Source organism: Engystomops pustulosus, chromosome 7, assembly GCF_040894005.1.
Source record: "Engystomops pustulosus chromosome 7, aEngPut4.maternal, whole genome shotgun sequence".
Lineage (NCBI taxonomy): Eukaryota > Metazoa > Chordata > Amphibia > Anura > Leptodactylidae > Engystomops > Engystomops pustulosus.
In genome coordinates, this window is record NC_092417.1 from 30,173,778 (window position 1) to 30,192,248 (window position 18,471).

Consider the following 18,471-nt stretch of genomic DNA (forward strand, 5'->3'; position numbering starts at 1 on the left):
TTACACCACCTCCACACTGTCTAATTTTCCACTAAGTTGCCTCTATCACCCCCTAACATTGTGTCCCCTCAACTCACTGTCACATTGTACCCTTCTAACATTGGGCCCCAAGCTCCCCCTCATATTAAAGTCCTCCAGCAGTTTCCCCTTTTCTGCCCCTCCCAGCAGCTCCCCCTCTTATTGTGACCCCCCATCATCTCCCTCTCTTATTGTGACCCCCCATCATCTCCCTCTCTTATTGTGCCCACCCAGCAGCCCCCCCTCTTATTGTGACATTCCAATAGCTTCCCCTTTTTGTGAAACCCCAAGCAGCTTCCCCTCTCATTTTGACCCTCAACATTTCCCCCTTTTTTAACCCCCCATAAGTGCCCCTCTTATTTTGACCCCTCGGCAGCTCCCTCTCTTATTCTGACCCCCATAGCTGCCCCGCTTCTTATTTGAACCCCTCCCCTTCATATTGTTACCCACAGTAAAATAATAATCAGATAACAGATACTCACCTTTCCCTGTTCCCCCACAGCATCTCCTCTCTCCTTCTGCTGTAGGTAGCACTATAGCCTGCAGGAAGATGATATCATGACATCGTGCCTGCCGGCTCTGCTACAGTAGCAGTAGCAGAGGCACAGGGATAGTGCAGGAAGCTATCGGCTCTCTGCATTATCAGTTGATGTTACGACATGAATGCGGGACAGAGCTCAAAAACCGGGACTGTTCCGCTGGATCTGGGATGGTTGGGAGGTATGGACATGGAAGCTCTATACAGATGGGAAGGAGGTGAGTCACAGCAGCTAAGTCAGCACCCTACAGTTCTAAGAGGAATGCAAAACACAGATACAAACTGTAGAGAAGGGAACATCCAGAAAATGAAGATTGTAGGTCACATTGTGAGCAGAAACAATGTTACACCCTGGACCAACGATTTCTGCAAGGTTTGTTGAAAGCTGACAAATGCTTTGGGATGTAATTCTACAAATGCTGGTGGGGAAAGTGATGGCAGCAGCTTCTCCTGTCAATCACAAATGGATTCCGGTGGTTTCCGAAACCAGAACTGTGATAATCAGAGTCTCGGCTTCAGCTGCCAAAGACGTTGACAGGATGACGCTGCTCTTGTAGTCACACTGTGTGCTCTGTATATAACATTCTTGGAAGACTCAACCATAGATACATCAATGTAAAGTTGTCTTGTTTCTCAATTGCTACACCATGTATCACATATATTCTGAATACATTGTATTATAATAAGAATTGTTCCCCTTCTGTGCTTGACGTCTGCATATTGCAGATTGTATTCTAGTATATAGCAGGTTGCAGAATGGTTTAATTTATCAGACAGGGGTTTGCGATTACTCCAGCTTTTTGCTTTTCCTCCATTGATTAATCTGAATTCTGAGCTCATTTCATTGATTTCAGGATTTAAAGGGATCTTTCACCAGAAATTGCATTTTTAGCTAGTGACAGAATAGCCTCTGCTATGCTGATTTTAAAAATGCCTTTGTCAGCATTCTGAATCATTTCAGTACTTTGTAAAACTTTATTTCACATTATATGGCTCATACTTTCTTCCTCTCCTCCACACCATCCCCTGCCTGTTCAATGCACATCACAGGAAGAGGGGAGGGGGAGGTAGTTTTAGGAGTAGTGATGGGTCATTCGTGAACAAACCGGCACAAAAAATTGCAATCATGTTTTATTCCCCTATATTTCATCATGGAAACTCTTTAAACGTGCTTCTAACATCAATTCTAAGAATTTTCAGTATTTTTTTTTCTGGAAAGGGTTTACAATCATATAAGATAACAAACGCATCATACCACTCCCCTGCTTCCCCCTTGCTGACACTTTTCAGTCTAGTAGACCCCAGCAATGACCCCACTCATCATAGGTCTTAGTGGTGTTGGTCCGTCATATGCTACAGGAACTGGCTAAACAAAGACTGGTAGTTGACCTGAGATATTTTGCCTTAGGTGTAGCAAGGGATATGTGAAATGAGTATTCATACTTTTGATATATGGTAATCTTGTAATATTTGCTATCCATGGCCTCCTTCCTTCTGAAATCTTAAAATGATGCTTTGGGGAGTGTTGCCATATTCCCTCCATGCTGCATCTTTACAGGCGGTTACACTATGCAATAGAGCTTCCCCCTTCTCTCTGTAATCTCACAGAGTAGAAGGAGAAAAGTCCTCCTGCATAGTGTAATAGCTTATGAAGTGCTGAAGGAGCAGGGAGGAGGGGAATACAGTGTAACAGCCTGTGAAGCTTTAACTTTTAAAATGATGATAATGAGCTGGGTGGGCTCTGGGGGTGTTACCAGAGCCCCTCTGGCTCATTAGCATAATTGTAAAAGTTTAATTTTAGGAAGGAGACCATGGATAACAAATATAAGAAGATGACCACAGTCACAGTGCCTGGATCTATGAGTAATGTCCCTGGTTTATCAGGATGGATTGTGATGGTAGATTTCCATCAACATCAAACAATATAATTCCAAGTCAACTTATTATTGACATAATCGTATAACTTCTCTCACCAATAAAGTGAGCAATTTATCTAATATCCACGTACCAATGATGTACATAATATAAACAGGGTCTTTTAACGAGATCGCTCCCCCCCATATGCCTTCAATCCTCATCACCTGGAGCTTGCTACTTTCCCCCCAATATGATCCAATGGTAGAATGATCTTGCACACATTCACTTAGCCCTGCAGGGTTTGTCAAGGGGTTACAAAAACATGGCTGTCTTCTTCTTACTAAAGAAAAAAAAAGCGCCACATCTCTCCTTAGGTGAGGTCTGGTATTGCAAGTCAGCTCCATTATCATACCAGACGCAAACCCGGTAGCAGGCAAAACATTTTCTTTAGAAGGAAGAAGCCATGTTTTCGTGGACAACTCCTTTAAAGAGCTTTTCCCACAAAGACAAGTTAGGCCCTATCCACGGGATAGGGCCTAACTTGCTGATCAGTGGGGGTCTCAGTGCTCAGATCTCGGACCCCTCACCGCTACTCAGACTAATGGAGCAAACGGCCGGCAATTTCCGTCAGCTCCATAGAGATTAATGGAACAGAATGGTCATGCACGGCCGTCTGCTCCATTACTCTTATGGAGCGATGAGGGGTCGGTCAGACCCCTAGTTTTTGCGATCTGTTGGGGTCTCAGCATTGTCAACAAGTTAGGGCTTATCCCGTGGATAGGGCCTAACTTGTCTTCGTGGGAAAACCCCTTTAAGAATGAAGGATAAAGTAAACCTTGGGTCTCCTTTTTATAGTTCCACAAGTTTTGGCTTCTAATAAATTATTGTGGAGATCATAAACGTTTCAGCCTCTTCCTACGCTTAGAGTTTATAGACATTACTTACACTTTATGAACTTACCCAAAATATATCTATGTATCTGATATCGGAAGATGTAAAAGATATAAAACCAATAATATTTACACTTCATTCTCTTCTTTTGTTCCTTATTCTCCATAAAAACATCAGATAACGCATATTATTTCGGCTCTACCTGTGTTCCACTCATTTGAACGTTTGATAAGTGTGTAGATCTCCGGAGGTAGGTCCTGAAATGTGTTCTTTGCTTCTCCTCTGTACCTGCTGAGTAGATAAAAACTCTCTCCTCGTATAGATTTAGGTTTTGGTTGTGTAAAACCTTCAGGGCTCACCTGCAGAAACAAAATACGCCAGCTTAGTTCAGTGACCCATAATGCAGCCCGCAAACGTCAACACAAGTTGTAGTTCCAACAGTGTTTGACCAGAAATCCCTGATGATGCTGGAACATCTTCTTCTGTAACCAACACAGAATCGTCCAGTGATGCCATTGCAGAGTAGATCTTGACTCGCGGATCTTATTCACCTCCGGAAGTCAACCCTGTTCCTCTCACGATATGTCATCAAGTTACGAAAGAAGAACAATATCTGGAACCAGATTTGATTTCTGTTTTGCTGAATCTGCAAGGTGAAGGAGTAGGAGTTAGAGTAAATATAGAAAAATCTTGGGTGAAGACCACCCCTTATCGAGACGAAACAAGAAACCTATCACAGATTTTCAGCTCCACGTTCTGTAATGCATATTGGCATCTCATTATTCTATTTTGGGCGAAGGTCAAATGGAGGATTTTGGAACAGATTTTGAGGCCTCAACATTAACCTCAAAAAGTGATCACTTCAAGATCTCCTCCAAAGTCCTGACAATGGTCATCTCAAAGAGGTTCCACTGTGTGTAATACAATTGATTAAATCCTGTATAAAAACCTTCTTCAAGTAGACCTCCAGAATTGGGCTTCTGATGCTTATCAACATTTCACGAAATAGAACAAGACATTTATATTCCAAAATGTTGTATTCCCAGGTGGTAAGTAGAACACAGACTCCATTACCAAGGGGGCGAGCCCCAGGACCCTGGCTGGCTTATTCTCTTTATAACAAGACATTTATATTGGCCGGAGCCGCATGTTGTGAGCTACTGGTTTATTTCTAGCTGTTTGTGCAGATTTGGGTATCCCTCCAATTGGTTTACACATCTCTCCCTACAATGATTCAACTCTCCATTGATTTTACCTTTTACATTGCCCTTCCATTTATGTTCCTGGTATTGAATTTATGACTTTTTCATCTTTTCCTCTTCAGGATTTGGCCCTAATGACTCATGTCTCCTTCTGACTACTCTACTATCTGGCTGGAATCCTGGGGGCCAGAGTTTGGGTATCCAGCTAGGGCCACAAGCTGGGGATAAAACATGGCTACAATCTGGGGAATTGTCCAAGGCTAGAACCAGGAGACATAGATTTCCAACCCCCCCCCCCCCCCCCCTCATTGGTCAGAGCCACACCATTTGCAACCCCAGTGTTTTACTAACAACTCTGAATATAGATTTTACTAACAACACCCTTTAGACCCTTTTACATGTTGCTTTTACATTGTGTTTACATTGTATCAATATCATATTTACATTTTCTTAACATCATGTTTACGTTAACATTATATTACTGTAATGTTAATATGTTGTTAAAGGGGTTTCCCACGAACAAAAGTTAGGCCCTATCCCGAGACCCCTAAAGATCATGAAAACGAGGAGTCCGACAGGGGTCTCTGTGAGAGTAATGGAGCAGAAGGCTGCGCATGACCGTTCTGCTCCATTAATCTATGGACCTGAGGGAGATTGGGGAGCGCGGTGTTTGGCAATTTCCGTCAGCTCCATAGAGATTAATGGAGCAGAACGGTCATGCGCGGCCGTCTGCTCCATTAGTCTGACGGAGCAATGAGGGGTCCGACGGAGGTACTTGAGACCCCATCGGACCCCTTGTTTTTATGATCTGTGGGGGTCTCAGCACTGAAACCCCCACTGATCAGCAATGGATAGGGCCTAACTTTTGTTTGTGGGAAAACCCCTTTAAGTTGTTGTTTACACTGTAAAATTTAGAAAGTGTTAACAAATGCAATGTATGAATGCACCCTGAATGCCCTTTATTTATGACACATAGGTGGTAATTTATCATCGCCTTTGAAAATGAAAACTGGCAGAACTTATCCCCCATTGCTGCGCCCCTTGTGCCTTATTTATGAAGTGTCAGCACCACGATTTTGGTGGTTTTCCGTCACTCACGACTTGTTCTGTTTTTCCGACTGGTTTTGTGGCACAATTGTTGGCCCTCAAATCGAGCAGCTAATATCTTGACTAGGGAGTTCTATTTCACCTTCATGAATGGGGGGACAGTTCTTAAACTTTTGGTTTATGCACCAAATCATTAATCGCTTGCGCCACAAACTTAAATCACACTGAAAAATGTAGCACGTTTCCAGCGCTTCCCTGCACCACAATTGATAAATGCCCCACATAGACTCCACATTGTTCCAATGTGTTCAGAAAGCAAGGACATCTGAAGATGAGACATAACAATTTTTACAAATTCACAAGTCACATCTTGGAGGATCCAAAAATGTGGGAGCCACATCTACTGGACATTTGAGTTGTCCATGAGATTTGTTGCATAAATTTATGTGACTGAAATTTAGTTTTATATGTCTGAATGCGGTTGTTTTAGTGACAAACATATTTCTACAACAAATCTTCCCTGTGTGAATTATCTTTATGCATCTACAGAAAACAATAGGAAATGTGTTCTACTAAAAGTATAGGTTAGGCCTCCACAACCTTATGTCTATTAATAGGAAACACCATATAGTAATAGTCTTGTGTCATCCCACTCTACTCTAAATCTATGTGAGTTTAGGAAATTGCATTGTAGAACAAAAGCCAAATATTCTCTTATCCAAAATACCGTAATAGATATAATAAACATCATTATTCCCTGAGCTGGTTGCGTCTTTTAGGACTGAAGTAACTATTAAGCTCAGGCTCGGACTGGCCCACAGGTGAACAGGTGGATCCACCGGTGGGCCCCCAGGCCCTGCATAAGTAGTGCTAGACAAGGTACCCTCTATGTAATTTATACATATATTTAGCATGGAGCATCTCAACTATCCTATATATTTATATGATTATATTAATAGATTATGTAACAAACTTATAGCTGTGGTGGGCCCCAAGAACAGATTTTTCTGTTAGGCCCAAGGTATCCCAGTCCGCCACTGATTAAGCTTATTAACTCTTGTAAAACTTGGTAACCACCAAGATTGCTGACTCATCGAAAAGAGGTTTTATGATTCATTGTGGGGGGTGGGACCAAGGGGACCCTCAGCAATCACAAAAACTTAGATGTGAATGGGGCAGTGGTACTCAGGCCACCACCACCCCATTGACATAGGGCACTTGGGGATCTATGCCCATATGATCTTGTACATAGGGGAAGCTGTGATGCTACATCAGCGATGGTTGGGATTGTACAAATCTCTGTATTAGCTGTTTCTGTGACTCTGATTTGCTTTTATATGGAGACTGTATAACTATATGCTGCTATAAGTCTGTAATTCCTGACATATTCTGTATGAATTCAGTATAATTAGATATTACATATTACAGGGATGTTTATCAAGTGCTCTGTAGTGGTTCAGTGGTAGAGCACATACCTATTCTAGATACTCCATGTGCCACCATGCAAGGTCAATGCCAGTGATTCCTATGGCATAGAACCATCTCTGTGGGCACCCGGACCAGCACCCCAGCACAGAGTTTGCCAGGTTTGCCAGTTTGATTGACTCATGGCCTCCTCCTGCAGTCCTGGGTAGCCCAGGATGTATTCTCTTCAGTAGTATTGTAAAGCAACACTTCCTGGGTCTACCAGAGGAGCAAGGAGTTGTGGACAGGGCTGGATTATCATTAGCAATCCTGCCCCATGATTCTTCCTGTTCAACGGAACCCTGGAGGGAAGCTACAATAATAATCCAAATGTATCCTTAAAACGCCAGTACGATTGAAGGCTTTGGAAAAGTAGGGAGCAATAAATTGCTGATTAAATTGACGTGCCGGCACGTTATGATAATTAAGGGAGCTTTGGGCTGCAGTTTGGGCATTTGGCCTATTAAAGATTCACCATCACTTCTCTCTATGCTATACAGACCTGGACTATCAGTCTACACAGGGGCAGATTACCGGTGGGCCGCTCATAAAGTTCTGATAGACTTTAGTTATTCTAGCTCCGACCCCTACCATAAATCACTTGCTCCCAAAGAAGCAATGTCAGGTCTCATAACAGATGAGGAGGCATCTTGGCATAGAGCGGAAAGCAGCTGTTTACATGTAAATTAGTTGTCCGGTGGTGAGCACAACCCATGGAGAATACTTTTACTATATTCTCAAGACTCCAACAATCATAATAAACTATGAGCTACAAGTCTGTTTTCCATACAGAGCTAAACAAATAGGCTCCTCCAACCAAGTCCTAGGCCCCATATGGGATTAGGTGAATAGCACATATGAAGCGGCTAAAGTACGGCTTGTCTATGTGGATAGGCCTGACTCCGCCATATTGCTATAGTCGAAGTTTGAAGTTTCTATCATCTGAATTTTCAACTTTTACATCTTGTCAGCACTAAGCCGAGTAGCCTGCAGTAAAAACACTCTACTATTAGATAAATCAAGGAATATCTCAGATCTGCAGCTGGAGACTTTTCTGAAAATCCCAGTCTGGAGGGTGAGCAGGGCTCCATCTGTAAGTGATTTTACACTGTGCAGGTCACCGGGTTAATCTTTAACCGAAACCACAATGCTGAGCCAGCAAAAGCAGTATAAAAACATAACCATCCCCCGCCCCAGCGTCACCTTGATAATACAGTGTCTTTATGTACTTTACTGTTTAATACTTACACACAATACTATAAATTACAATCATGTCATGTTGAATTACTCTACTACAGTAACGTATGTCTGCTCTATTTTTCTATAGAACTGACCCCTCCTCTATCACAGTGATTGTCTGAAGTGCTAGAAGTGTAGATTTTACGGTGTTAGCCATAAATAGCAGAAGAGTGAAGAATTATTATATAAATATTATGATTATTGCTTGATTTCTTCATTGTCTAAAGTGGGCATTAGGAGGTCTGTGGACCATCAAAGTGCTGTTGTTTTAGTAGTGAAGGTGTCGCCTGAAAAAATTACATGTAATTATTTATTTGTTATATAAAAGTACTTTATTCTGCGCTTTCTATGTGACATCTTAAAATTCTGTAGGGGTTTTGAGCAGTCACTTCACTTACATCACAGATGGTATTACAATTTAAGATCGCTCACTCAATAAAGCTAATGGGGCACATTTACATACCCGTCCCATCGCGATCCCCGCTGTGTGTTGTCCGACGAGGATTTGGATCTTCCGCGATTCACATAGCTTGTGCGCCCGATTTCCTGCATCCATCGCTTCCCCCACTGAGGTCCGGTGGAGTTCACCTTCTTCTCCCCGGTGCATGTAAGTGCTGATCTTGCGACACGATTTCGTTTTATAAATTCCGCTGGTTTGTCTAAATCAGTCGGGTAGTCCTACGTCCACGCCCCTGATTTGTGTCGCATGCAAGCCGACACTGATGCACCACAATCCGATCACGCGCGCCAAAAACCCAGGGCAATACAGGGCAAAACGGTAAAAAGTCGGGAAACCCGACAAAAATGCGGTGTTCGGACCCTTAGTAAATGTGCCCCAATGTGTATTTTGGCAATTTCACCGTATTCCCTGGTATTCCCCGTATTACCCTGCTTCCAGCAAGTTGCACAGAATAATAAATGGTACCACTAGTAAGTCCAAATTGTTATGCAGAACAAAGAAAACAAGCCCTCATAAGTCTTAAAAATAACATAGTTCTGGCTTTTGGAAGGAGGGGAGCAAATAACATAAAAGCAAAAATGGAAAAGTGCACCGGCGTCAAAGGATTAAGCAAATTTTCTGTTGAGGTAGTAGGATGAGGTAAGTACATTTTCTGTTTTTCTTTTTTTACTTACCCCCGCCGTGGTTATCGAGTATAACTGGAAAGCCCCTTTAAGAATACTACTCTGTTATTATGTAAATCACTTGTTGTTTTTTGTGATAGTTATTTGGAAATTAACAAAGGTCAAAGCATAAACATGCAATGTCATGCTCATACCAGACAGGATATCCGCCAGGTTACCCAGCACCCGGATAAAGCGTTAGGCAAGACTTCCTAGACTTATGTTATGCAATGAGAGAACACGTGAGATTTTGTATTTTATCCTTGTAAACAGAAAATATTGACACCATTTCCAAGCAAAACTTTTGCAGTATAGTTCAGGTTATGCTCAAAATGTACTAATACATATGTGGCAGAAATTCAAGGGTTAAAATGCGCTGCACAAAATAATGTACCCTTTTTTTTTTGTTGCAACATGGAATTCTATGGTGATGAAGAAAGAACATTAGTATAGCTTTAGCCTAAATTCACTATATATAGTATTCTAATAGCATATAAGTATACTTTTTCCACAATACTAATAATATTACATGTCACCCTGTCTCCGAATTCGGTTGTTCCCTGTACCAGTCTCACAAAAGAGTTTGATACAGGCCTGTGAAAAAAGATACAATGCATGATGGAGCCCAATGCTTCATAGCCAGAATATATTATATTGGGGCTTATTTACTAAGGGTCCCGCGGCCGCATTTCCGTCGGGTTTTGTGACTTTGTGGGGATCGTGCCGCCGGGACAGACATTTAGAAGGGGATTGTGTCGCACACAATCAGATTTTGGCTCATCAGTGGTAGCTTTCACACAACAGAAATCGGGGGACGGGCCGTCGGACGATCAGACGTATTCGGACTGAGCGCGGGATTTAACATTTAAATTGTGTTGCAAGACCAAGCACTTTCCTTCTTAGGTTGTACTCTGGGGACTTTTGGAACCCTCTCACAGGTGACTGCGGCTCTCTTGGACAGGCAGTAAATGGGCACCTCTAGTTTCTCCTTAAAGGAAACCTACCATGAGGAATCTACGGTCATGGTAGATTCCTTGTGTCTGCCCTAATCTGTAAATTAATAATCCCGGAACCCAACCTAACTTGTTAAAAAACATTATTTTAGTAATATGTAAATTAACTGCAGAGGCTAGATTATCATTCTTTTTTTTACATAGTTGCCATAGTGACCTAGAGATATGGGCATCTTATTCATTTGTACTACACATGGGTCATACACATAAGATAACTGCTAGCTGAACACTTTCTAAACCCATGCAAGTTGTACATATTGGCAGTCCAGTGGTCCAAGCCTTCTTAGGGGGCCCATAACCACCCAAAGCCAACACCAAAATTTTATACTGAGAAGGACCCATGAAATCCTTATACATATATTCCAAATCTCAATACACATGTACACAAGGGCCATTTCAGGACCTTTGAAGGTCCTCCAAAGGTCCTGTAACTGCAGATTGAAAGTAGACAGAAGGGATTCATCCTCCATTCCCCAAGAAGCTGATTCTAGCACCATATGTAGGAAGTGACTCCAGACTTGTAGGGCCTATAATATACATACAGCCCGGGGCCCATGGCAGGCTTAATCCACCCCTGCCTATGCCTGGCCAACACTTATTATAGCAGCTGTGGTTTCAAACGCTAAATATAGTTTCTGTTCATTGGAAGCAAGCAGAGATCTAGCAGTGAAGTACAATTTACAACTAAAGACCTTTTTACAGCACACAAACCCCTCAAATTCCAAAAAAACAACTAAAAAGTTCAGCCATTGCAGACAGCAGTGTTTGTGTTTCCTCGTCTTCTCCTCCCAATCTTTGTAACCGTCTTGATGCGCTGCAAGTGTTTACATAAGAGACTAAGCACGAAAAGTTCAACTCAATACAAAAAGAGGCAATGAAACCAATTCAATGTCCTCAGGGCATCTTTAATTCAGCCTGCTGGAATTGCATAAAAAGGCAAGTAAGTCAGGTGCTGGAGGTGCATGCCGGGTAGTGAAGGATCTCATGACTCAGAAGCTAAATATAGACAGCGATATAAACAGGGAGGGGACTGCAGCCACAAAACACACACAGCCCTGCTGCCCGTTGTCTCCCTCACGCAATGCCTCGTCCTCCCCCACCACCCGGCCCCCCCCTCGGCCCTCCTCTGTCACTCACCCGGTACAACCCTTTTAAAAAAGTTGCTAGACTGGTAGATAGAGACAAAAACAAAACACTGTCCAGGCATACAAAATTGTATAAAATGAACCATAAAACCAGTATATAATACTGTCACCACACTTCATCACCATTATCCTTACATTGTTCAACTTCTTCCTTTTATTCCCATGTTATCCTTTTATTTGTACCTTTATGGGGTTTTAATTAAAAGTGTCAAGTTCCCCTATCCATAGAAAGTCCTAAGGATCAGACCCCCAATCAGGGCTGGATTAAGACTGCCATGAGCCCTGGGACCTGTAAAAATGTTTTTAAAGTTTGACATTTACTGTCTAAACTTTTACTGGCACTTACTGTCTGCAAAGGTCCTGGAAAGGTTCATGTATACGTGTATGTTAAGAGCCTGGTATACCTTTATGAGGATTTCAGAATTAGAAGTCCTTTACTTTATTACCTCTACAAGCCATATCCAACATTGTGAGTGGTCAATGGCCCCTTTAAAGACTTGGGCCCTGGGCTGCCGCCCAAACTACATATATTATAATCTGCTACTGCCCCTAATACTTACTTATCCCCTATAATATGTAAAGATAATACTTTTTAAACGTGTACCTATACCTTTAGGACCTAGGTATAGGCACAAGTTTAAAAGTTCTCTCTATAAGGGACCATATTTGCTTCTCTGGAGCAGTAGGGTGGATGACCCTAATTCTTTTATACTTTTACCTTTCCTTACCTTGCTGGTGTCCAACCTGCCAAAAAGATTACTAAAACCATTTTATTGAGATGTCTTCAGTCTGTCACTCCTTATACGACCTTTTCTTGATAATGGACCATACTACCTTCTCTGGAGCAGTAGAGTTAATGACCCCAACTCTTTTATACCCCTTTCCTTACCTTAGTGGTGCCCTACCTGCCAGGAAGATTACTAAACCCTTTTAGTAATCTCAGTGGCAGGTAGGACACCAGCAAGGTAAAAAAGGGTTATAAAAGAATTGGAGCCATCAACCAGAGAAGGTAGTATGGTCCCTTATCGAGGAAAGGTCGTATAAGGAGGAACAGACTGAAGACATCTATGTCTGCAATTGAGACAATTCCGAACCACAGATGGAAGATAAGTTCACAAAAACCACACAAGGACACACCAGGGTGTTCCTTATCTTTAGCCATGGGTGTCTTGTTGCTGTCAATGCAGTCCATAACTTTGGTTTAGTAATGCTTTTGCAAAATGTCATGTTCATAGTACATAAAATTGAAAAAAAAGTCCAACCAATGTTCTTCCATAGGAAAACCCCCAAGGGCGATACAAATTGGCCCATAGTAGGAACAATTCCTTACCAACCCCTATTATGGAAGTCGGAATAACTTTCTAGATCGTCACATTAACACAATTTTTTGTTCTTATAACATATGATATTTTTACTTTCAAAAAGTAGCTCAACAAATGAGACACTTAATCCTTACATGACCAAAACTGCTTCAAACTTTGTGGTCATCTAAGGCCAAAACACTCTGGTTGGCAGATGGTTCGTGCCTTTATGTCCTTAATTGTGTAAAATTTGTGTTGTTTTCCAACCTGCCCCATACCAATAGAAAGATATTCCAATCTGCAGAAAGTAGGTGCCATTAGTGTTTACTTATCTGCCCCGAGGAGTTTCTAATGAAGTACTAGACGCCTAGACAGTAGTGACAGTAGATACAATGAGTCAAGATATAGAATAACTAGCCAGAAGCAAGGACAGGTTCAGTCAAAAGTTCACGAGCAGGTGCAAGGATTAATCACTCAAGCAAGGCTGAAAGCAGGTAAACAACATGACGAGAAATGACATCATACGTGATGCTTAGCTGAACCCATAACAGGTGTCAGATGGCTTCAGGCTTGGGTTCATATGATGGATCTGTCTGCTGACATGAGAGAGCAGAATATACATATAGTATAACAATATGGCTACTCAATGCTTGAACAACCCACCGAAATCTTCTAGCAACTCTGAAGGAAGCCAAGGCCAAGATGAAAATCTAGAATAGGAGCCCAATTGATTAGCATGTTGGTTCACAGGTCATCTTCAAAACTGTGGGCAGAGTTTAGTTACAGTAGGTTAATATGTTCTCTTTAATTTGCATTGGCTTTCTCCACGTTCTCTAGTTTCTTCTCGTTCTCCTAAAACATACTGGTAGGTCAATTTGGAATTTAGATTATGAGTCTCGTCAGGGTCATGAGATGGGACCAACTAACGGTGGTTACCCTTGGACCAACATGTCCATCTGTTGGGTTACTATTCTACATTTTTATCTGGCCATTATAAACATGGCTTCCCTCAAAATGATGAGGTCCTGGGACTGTATAGTATTATTTTTATGTTCTAAATATGTTTTTATAAGTACTTTGGCTTAAAAAACATATTTGTAGGTCCATTTTGGAGTTGAATTTTGGATTACGTGGCCTTCATAAAACTGAACATGAAACCTACAAATATCTACCGGTAATTTATAAGGGGGATTTATAACTTTCATGAGCTTATAGATAGCGAAAGCTTTGCTAAGAAGATTCTTGGTTTTCCTCCTCTCCAATTTATAATTGGACATGTTCCATTCTCTGGTATTGGAACCTTATTTTTCTGGCATTCACTAATGCTTAAATATTGTGCAATGAGATATTTTTTGGAAAACCGGTTCTACGACTTCTTTGATTTTTGAATTAAGTAAAGTATATAACTTGAGTGGGGTCAGTTATGGTATGAACACTCATGAAATACCTCTTGTCCCCTTCTCTTTACAATTGAGTGTCTGCTTTTGGTGCGCAGTGGTGTTCATAGAGGTTTCATAGAGGAGCGCAACTTGTGTAACCAGAAGATTCACGCTAACGAGAAGAATGAATATGGTCAAAATTCAGCAATGTCAAGGGTTCTTGACTCATGTCTTTCCATCTTGCCCTCTTAACAACCCATAAGTATAACTTTTGTGTAGGAACTTTCTGATATGACCTCAGGTTCCGTGCCACATATCATCATGATTCTAGAGCATGGAGGTCTTTTTGGTTTTAGGATCTACTTTTTTGCTCATGATGTTTTGAAGGCAACAGAGTCGCTTCAGGTCTCTGACACTCAACTGAAAAGGAAATTTATCACATGTATCTACAAAATAGATAATACAAATCTCATTACTAGGGGTCCCACCATTAAAACACTCTTGTTGATCCCTAGAATGGGGGGGTGTACCTTTTATTTTCTTCCCAACACATGACTGCATTGAATGGAGTGGGGCTGACAGAAGCAGCTAGGTACATTTCTTTGCTGGGTAACCACTTTAGGCTACATCCAAACAGGGTAAAAATGCTGTGGGTTTGTTAAAGTTTACTCTACAATGTATAGATGTAAAAAATCAACTGCAAATCAGCAATAAAAACCACATGTGAACGATGTTACATAACATATACTGTAAACACGTGATGTCAACTTTGCAGAGAAATGTTATTTTGGGTTGTCCAAGACTGTAAAGTTAATGACCGATTTTGGCAGCTGTCTGAAGGACCCACAATGCATAACTCTGCACAAGCAATAGGCTCGTCATGCTATGGTGTTGGGTATTTACATATTCTACCCTTTATAGCTGAACATTTGTAGCCAATTGCCATGAGCTTCTTGCTGTTCACTTTCAATACCATGGGAGCTAATATGGAGTTGTGTTTTGTGTTATTATGACAGCTTTCTCTTTTCTTGCAAGGCTCTCCACATGATTTTGGAGGATGTTTGAAAAATTTGTGCCCATTCAGCTAAAAGAGCTTTTGTGAGGTCAGACACTGGTGTTGGAAGAGAAGGTTGTTGTTTCAATTCATCCCAAAGGTGTTTTATGTGGTTGAGTTCTGGACTTTGTGAAGCCACTCAAGCTATTTTCCTCCACACCAGACTTGTCACAACATGTCTTTCCGGGACTCGCTTTGTACACTGAGGCATAGACGGAAAAGGAAAGGGTCTTCCCCAAACTGTTCCAACATAGTACTTGTGTACTTGGGCTCATGTCACTAAGATTTGTGAAATATGTTTAAAGTGAACCTGTCCCCTTCGCTAGCCCACCAGAACCCCAAGCAGTACTTTATGCAGCAAATCCCAAGTTTCCAAATCACGTTTTTATGTATGGCAAACATTGCAGGATTGCTCTAAAAAAGACTTTTAATCATTCCTTCTCATCCCTAAAATAAAATCAACGAGGCAGGGAAGCTCAACTATACAGTCCAGTCTAGGAAAAATGAAAAAATCTTCTGAAATCTTCAGAAAAAAAATAAAATACACGTTCCTTTATTGATCCATCAGATTAAAACAGAACATATCCAAAGCAGTGTGGATTGTAGGTGGACCTACGTGTTTCGAGCTCTCACATATGGCTCTAACTCAATGACTGCCTGTATTGCATGCTAAACATGTCCAGAAGATTACATTGGTCCAAATGACTATATTTTTCGGATATGTCTATTTGGTTTATAAAACTACTTGTAATTATAGTTGACCCTGGCATATGGAGCAGATGAGAGATTTCAGAACTGACTTGTGGCAGTGGCACAAAGCTCTACAGTGCGCCACATACTACTACCAGTGTTTAGGTCTAGGTCTATGTACACCACATGTCTATGTTTTTCATGTACCTGTTTGCCACAGTTGTTTTTGAAACCTCTGGACACGAATACTACAAGAGGCATTTAAATTCTTTTTTAATATACAGATGGTCCCCTACTTAAGGACACCCGGCTTACAGACAACCCCTAGTTACAGACAACCGCCTCTGCCCACTGTGACCCCTGGTGAAGTCTCTGGATGATTTACTATAGTCCCAGGCTGCAATGATCAGCTGTAAGGTGTCTGTAATGAAGTTTTTTGGATAATCCGTGGTCCCATTACAGCAAAAAATTTCTAAACTCCAATTGTTACTGGGGCAAAAGAAAATTTTGTCTGGAGTTACAATGATAAAATATACAGTTTCGACTTACATACAAATTCAACTTAAGAACAAATCTATGGAACCTATCTTGTACGTAACCTGCAGACTGCCTGTAGTGAATATTGCATCTATCTATGTCTGATGTCATTACAGGCGGTCCGCGACTTAAGGACACCCAACTTACAGACCACACCTAGTTACTGACTGACCTCTCTGCCCATTGGCACCTCTGGCGAAGCTCTCTAGATTTTACTTTAGTTCCAGGCTGCAATGATCAGCTGTAAGGTGTCTGTAATGAGGTTTTATTGACATGATAGCCAGTGGCGTAACTAGAAGCTGAGGGGCCCCAGTGCAAAGTCTGTGCCAGGCCCCCGACTATAATGTATGGTTCATAGTAATAGTCTTCTCATATGGGAAAGTGACACAATAAGGGCCCCCTAAACCTCTTGGGCCCGGGTGCGATCGCAACCTCTGCACCCCCTCAAGTTATGCCGCTGATGATAGCAAAAAATTTTGAAAATCCAATTGTCACAGGGTCAAAATGTTTTTTTTTATCTGGAGTTGCAATAATAAAATATACAGCTCCGACTTACATACAAAATAAACTTAAGAACAAACCTAAAGAACCTATCCAGTACGTAACCCGAGGACTCCCTGTATTCTGCAATGATTTGAAAGGATCATGTGGACAATTTTATGAAGTTGACTAGAAGGTGCTATCACACTATTTTCATAGATCTTAATAAGCCAGTTGAGCATTTATATTCCTGTGTACATTGGTAACTCTTCTACCCCATGAAAACTATGTTCAGGAAACGCGTGATATTACCCTCTGTAGGTGAACTCTGTGGAACTGATCCCCGATACACTGTAACTTTCGAGCGATTCGGCGCTCAGCACTCTGCTCCTGTCTTAGATGACTCGTCCTGTTTCCAAATCTCAAGGTAAAGTTTGTAGATTGGTGAAGGAGATATCCTGCATTGCCTATAACAAAGAAAAAATACTATTAAAGTCATTAAAGTATCAATATAAAAGTCCCAGCTAATGATAATGTAAATGGTTGCGTTACAATCAGGTTTTGTGATGTTTACAACTTTCCAACCTTCCGTATATGCTCGAGTATAAGCCGACCCAAGTATAAGCCGAGGTCTCTAATTTTACCACAAAAACCTGGTAAATCCCATTTTTTTTACTCGAGTATAAGCCGATTTTGGGTTTTCAGCACATTTCTTTGTGCTGAAAAACTAGGCTTATACTCGATTATATATGGTAATATCTGACGGCTAAGGTCACATTTTCTTTAACTTTTCAAATCTCTTTTTATTGAGTTAATTTTTTTTTATTTGAGCAGCATAAAAAAAGTGGAATGGTAAAAGTAGAAAATATTTTCTTTAACTTGGCAAAATCATAAATACAACAAAGATTATTCATCAAAAACATGACAGTTTTCCTGCCAGACCTAACAAACATGTAACAATGGCCCAATGTACAAGGGTTGTATTGTTGAAAGTTTCTAAAGATTGTAAAGACTTAAAATAATATATTCAGATTTTTCGGAACATGAATGATTTTTCTTTTTCCCGGTAAAACCTTGGACTATTGATGGAACTTCTTCTAACGCACAGAGGAAAACGGCTCCTGATCGGTCAAAGTGAGTCCCCCATATCATAAGACTGCCATGGGCACTGGGCTGTATGACTATTATAACCCCTACAAGTCTGGAATCACTTCCTACATCTGGTTCTAGAATCGGCTTATTGGGGAATGGAGGACGCGTTCCTTCTGTGTGTTTTCTATCTGCGATTTCAGGGTCCTTGGAGGACCGTCAAAGGTCCTGAAATGGCTCTTGTGTACATGTGTATAGAGAGCAAGAACAGATGTACAAGGATTTCATGGATGAAGGCTACCGCCCCAACCGCCAATCCTCTACAGTCCCTCACATGAGATATCGGTCTATTTATTTACTACTGGATGGGAAAACTAAGCCCCCAGTCCGTGGCTTCCATATATT

The 18,471-nt window shown here is 41.3% G+C and overlaps 1 protein-coding gene across 4 annotated transcripts in view; it reads right to left on the minus strand.

Annotated features, from left to right (window-relative positions):
- Window positions 1-394: 394 nt before the first annotated feature.
- BMF (Bcl2 modifying factor) overlaps window positions 395-18,471 on the minus strand; it is a 39,083-nt gene continuing 21,006 nt past the window's right edge. For all 4 annotated transcript variants that reach the window (XM_072115275.1, XM_072115276.1, XM_072115277.1 and 1 more), the window contains exons 3-4: window positions 17,290-17,444; window positions 395-3,950 (exon numbers count right to left, since the gene is read on the minus strand). In XM_072115275.1, the coding sequence (XP_071971376.1) occupies window positions 3,852-3,950; window positions 17,290-17,444 (254 nt within the window). In that variant the 3' untranslated portion in view covers window positions 395-3,851. The remainder of the gene's footprint in view (window positions 3,951-17,289; window positions 17,445-18,471) is intronic.